Source organism: Macrobrachium nipponense, chromosome 31, assembly GCF_015104395.2.
Source record: "Macrobrachium nipponense isolate FS-2020 chromosome 31, ASM1510439v2, whole genome shotgun sequence".
NCBI classification, from domain to species: Eukaryota; Metazoa; Arthropoda; class Malacostraca; order Decapoda; family Palaemonidae; genus Macrobrachium; species Macrobrachium nipponense.
This window is the reverse complement of record NC_061093.1, coordinates 33,247,101-33,252,100: the sequence shown is the minus strand read 5'-3', so window position 1 is coordinate 33,252,100 and position 5,000 is coordinate 33,247,101. Positions and strand designations below refer to the sequence as shown.

The 5,000-nt window shown below is 39.7% G+C and overlaps 1 protein-coding gene across 4 annotated transcripts in view; it reads right to left on the bottom strand.

The window, feature by feature from the left end:
* Nucleotides 1-5,000, bottom strand: part of LOC135206749 (solute carrier family 52, riboflavin transporter, member 3-B-like) — an 83,150-nt gene that overhangs the window by 13,857 nt on the left and 64,293 nt on the right. For all 4 annotated transcript variants that reach the window (XM_064238238.1, XM_064238239.1, XM_064238240.1 and 1 more), the window contains one exon: nucleotides 3,556-4,476. In XM_064238238.1, coding sequence (XP_064094308.1) covers nucleotides 3,556-4,476 — 921 coding nt within the window. The remainder of the gene's footprint in view (nucleotides 1-3,555; nucleotides 4,477-5,000) is intronic.

Sequence of the window (5,000 nt, the reverse complement as noted above, 5' to 3'; positions counted from 1 at the left end):
GGCAGGATGCAACCCGGAACCCCACACTATAAATACCACCCAGTCGAATTGGAGGACTGCGATAGAGCAAAAAAAAAAAATAATAAATAAAATAAATAAAATAATAATAATAATAATAATAATAATAATAATAATAATAATAATAATAATAATAATAATAATAATAATAATAATAATATAATAATATGGTTGCATTAAGCGAATTGATTTTATAATGAGTTTCCTCAATTTTTCTTATAATTCGCTGTTCTTGCCCATCAATATTGTCCAATATTCAAAATTCGATTTGCTAATAAGGAAAATTGAGAAAACTCGGTACAAAATCTATTCGCATAATACAGCCATATTATTCAGCAAAGCTTGCCTCCAAGTGGGGTCTCCTTCCTTCTTATAATAATAATAATAATAATAATAATAATAATAATAATAATAATAATAATAACAGGACTCATACAGAAAAGTGTGTTTCTGGAAACAGCGCCCATATCAAGAAAAGTGATGGACTCCTAAGGAGGCAGGATGCAACCCGGAACCCCACACTATAACAACCACCCAGTCGAATAGGGTGACTGTGATAGAAATAAAAGAAACAATAATAATAATGCATTATTCCTTACAATACTTCTTCACATTTGACCAACAAGAATACATTTTACAGTATAATTGTTAATTACATGAGACGCAGTGCGAGTACTTACTACGTAACAAAATATCCCGGATAATAATACGTAAAAGCATCCTTCCTTATGTCTCTCTCTCTCTCTCTCTCTCTCTCTCTCTCTCTCTCTCTCTCTCTCAGTGTCAGCTACGAGTAGATATGCACTGCCGAAAACAACGGGAATCATTTGTACCCCAGCACTACAACGCGTTATATCAGCATTATTATGAATTTGACTGAAAGGGGAAAATAAACAAAAAATGTCCCTACATTACAACCATAAGGATATTTATCCAACGAAGAACCCATAAATAAAATTAGCCCTGTGCAACTACCATCATATTTAAGAATATGCGAACTGAAGATGCAAGAATACCTTCCAAGACAATTCACATAGCCTAAAGAACATGTAAGGCGAGGCCTCGATACTTTATCCACTCGATGATACTGCGACTGACAGTTGGCGAAATCCATTTCTATTGCAGAATTTACCTTCCAAGGACAGTGATCTCAAAGAACTGAGAAATGGACTGAAGTTCTTAACTGTTTCCCCTTCGTCAAACTACTACGCATTGTGGAGAGAGGCTATTTGTAACCAATTTGTTAATGTAACCTTGATTTCACTTGTGTCATGAAAAATCGTGAGCGAGTTTGTGATAAAACTTGAACGGATGACGAGTCATATCAAATCTAATCAGTTTAAAAGAGAGAGAGAGAGAGAGAGAGAGAGAGAGAGAGGGGGGGGAATGCGTTTTCATGCTCTAGTGTCAACAATGAGTAAGCGAGAAACATTATTGCATCATTCAAGCAACAGGATCAGCTTATTATACAAGCTTCGTTGAGGAGCTGAGAATCCTTTCTTAGAATTAGAAAGACTCATTTCTCCAGATGGTGACCGAACGAACCATCGTAGATTCATATCACCCTTCCATCTCATGTTTAGGTCAGTCCCTTACGACGCTTCTGATTGGCTGTTGATAAGCCAATCACGTGGCTGGAACTCCCAGTCTTCGACGCTTTCTGATTGGCTGTTGATAAGCCAATCACGTGGCTGGAACTCCCAGTCTCTCGAGAGAGTTCACGTAGGCAGGATGTATGTTCTATCTCTCCTGGGGGATACTTTAGAAAGACGTATCCCGCAGAAGAGGTGGAACATACATCTTGCCTATGTGAACTCTCTCGAGAGACGGAGAGTTTCCAGCCTTGTGATTGGCTTATCAACAGCCAATCAGGAGCGTCGTAAGGGTGATGTGAATCTACTATAACTAACATCGTCTTTGAAATAAAGAACCTCATGACACTTTCACTCTCTTGCAATTTCCCTTGAGAGAATCTTTCCATTGGTGGGAATTCGTTACTTGCTAATCCTCTTGTTACTGGACAAAAAGACGAAAACAACAAAATCCTATACGAGGCAAAAGTAAAAAGGAAACTTAAGCTGACAGGCAACGTTAGCACATACTCCATAAGTAAAAGTTCTGGATAGGGGCTGGTAGTATATTGCTGATGAACTGAATCAGGAAATAAAATTAAATCCTCACCCAGGCTTTCTTTCTCAATAAGGAAATGACGTGATCTCTTATCGTACCCTAAAATAACCCATCTCATACTTAAGGATTTTCTTCCTTACTAAATAAATAAATAAATAAATAAATAAATAAATAACTGTCCATGGTATTCTTAACTGGCGAAGCTTACTTATTCTTCGGGTTTCTCTTCTTGAAGAAATTGCGCTCTAAGAGATATTTTGTTATGAGAATTATACGTCATACTATCATCAAATAATCCACAAATTTACACTGCATATCTTGGCATTAAAAGGCTCAGAATCTCTAGCTAATCTTTCAAAAAGAAATTGTAGCCCGAGGCATTCTCCCCTTCTCTCATTATTCTGGAAACAAGAGTAATGAGAGAAGGATAATGGTGTAGGATACTAATCCCTAATTCTTAAATATAATTGACAGGCCAAATGAATGAAACTAATTTTCTTTTAAAAAGCTCAAGATAATGTGGTTGTTTAAAACTACCTTGAAATAGTGGTAAAAAAAAATCTGAACAACGCAGAACGACTGATCAACAGAACGTACAATGTATCGAATGTTGTCACCATCAGTAAAGACAATTTCCGAAAGACTATTTTCTTAATATGGCAACAGCAACAAAGCTGGAAAGAACGTGTTTTCATTGTTTTACCTTTAGGAAATAGTTCGGAAGCAACACTCCAAATTTGTTTAGCAGACTGCATTAATGATCACTAACAGTACCGAAATATTCACCAGACAAAATTATTCTACCGTAATGCTAAACACGAAACTTATTGAAATACCGATAACTAGAAATTTAATGCATTTTACCGTAATGTTAAAAAGCAAACTTATTGAAACACCGATAACTGAAAATTTAAAGTTCTTTTCTTACACCAATATTTTGAAAGACGCATTAACCTTATCTTCTAACTAAAAATTACAGACAAGATTAAGATTCTCAATAATCATGTTGTGCAGTTTGTTTTTTACAAGTAAATTTGCAGTGGCATCACTGATAACGTTTGGTACTGCATTATGTGGAAGATAGATAAATAGATAGATGCACGTCGATATAGATGACGTTTAGTTATCTTGTTAAAAATGTCTGTGTCGTGTCTGAAATCTTAAACGCTAAGAAGCAACTTCTGACTAGACTCTCCATTTGTTGTAAGAGAACAAAAAGACCAACTTACAAATTAACTTTCATGAAGTAAAAAATAAAAAATCTTATTTTCTGTCCCCCTTTGTACCTTCCAAGAAACGTAGATAAAAGAGTTAACTTTTAAATGTCTTTTGCAACAGGCAATTTCGTTGTAAGAGAAGTCTGGCCAATGTAATTACCCTTTTTTTTAATGAGGATTTATCACTTACCACAAGAGCTCTCCCTCCCGTTTCGTCAACCAGCGGAGGAGATGGGCTGAGGAGGGCAGTGGCCATGAGATACCCTCCGACGATGGTGCCCAGGGTCCCCAGCACAGCCAGAACCCAAGCCTTCGCCCTGGGCAGCATCAAAGTAGCCAGCGCCGCCGCAGGGTTTGCGAGAGCCGACAGCGTGGCCGCCAAATGGTAGGTGACATTGCCATAAGGCCCGCAGGAGAATGACTGGACGGAGGGCAGGACGCCATTGGTGAGACTGCAGGCCCACACTTGGCCCAAAAGCATCGAGACGTACAGCCTGTAACTCATGGTCCGCATGATGCGCTTCGTGGGCGGGTCGATCACCAGTTGGGACTTCGACTGCGAGACTTCGATCTCGGTCTCGCTCTCCGTCGGGGAAGACGCCCTCTCGCCCTTGATGTTGGGAAGGAACTCGAGCAGGGTGAAGGCGGCGGCGCTGGCGACCATCATGGCGAAAAGGATGAGGAAGAACGCCTGGACGGAAAAGTTGGGTTCCAGAGGCGCTGGAACCAAGTGCGTCTCGTTGCCAAACGTCTGGTTGACGCATTGGACTTCCCCGCCGGCGCCTTGCGTCAGCGCCACCAGCGCTGGAAGAAGACCCGAGAGCCCTTCGCCTACGAAGTAGGACGGGAGATATATATTCCTCCAGATTGCCATGTAGGGGATGAAAAGGACGGATGACGTGCAGTCGACGAGAGACAGCATGAAGACGAGAATGAGAAGGGCTGTCGAATGCTCCTTGGCTCCTATCACAGACGTCCGGTCCCACAACAGCGACAGCAAAAGCGACGCAACGCATCCCAAGAACAGCAGTCCGTACACAACAGGAGCTGGACGCTGTCTGGGTTTGTAAAGGCGCCATGCTGAGTAGGCAATGGGTCCGACATTGGCGATCTGAAATTGAGATAAATATATTAATTAAATAGAAGGCATAGTAAAACATTTTGGACACGAACACCTATAAAAAAAACCACACACACACTTGAAAAACAATTTGATCAAAAACCAGGTTGTGACTTTTGTTGCAGTACACCAAACACCATACTCAATTGAGTTATGATATATTTATAGCATTAGGAAGATGTTTTGGTTCAGTTGCAGCCTCATCTGTTTAGACAAATGCCCAGCTGTGTGAACAGCGGTTTAGTTCTTGTATTTTGAAGATTTTATGATTTTGTGTCATACTCCCTAACTTTTACGACATATGGAGTACTCTCGGAGGCATGAACGCTTTGAACACTTTTCGTGATATTTAAGAGAAATTCCAGGCATTGTTGACTTTCATTCATCTACGAATAGATAATCAGATACAATGATATATTTCTAAATTTACGAAAACACTAATCTCACGCAGTCTCTCTCGAGAGTTCACATAGACAGGATGTATTTTCCACCTCTCTTGAGGGATACTTTTGAAA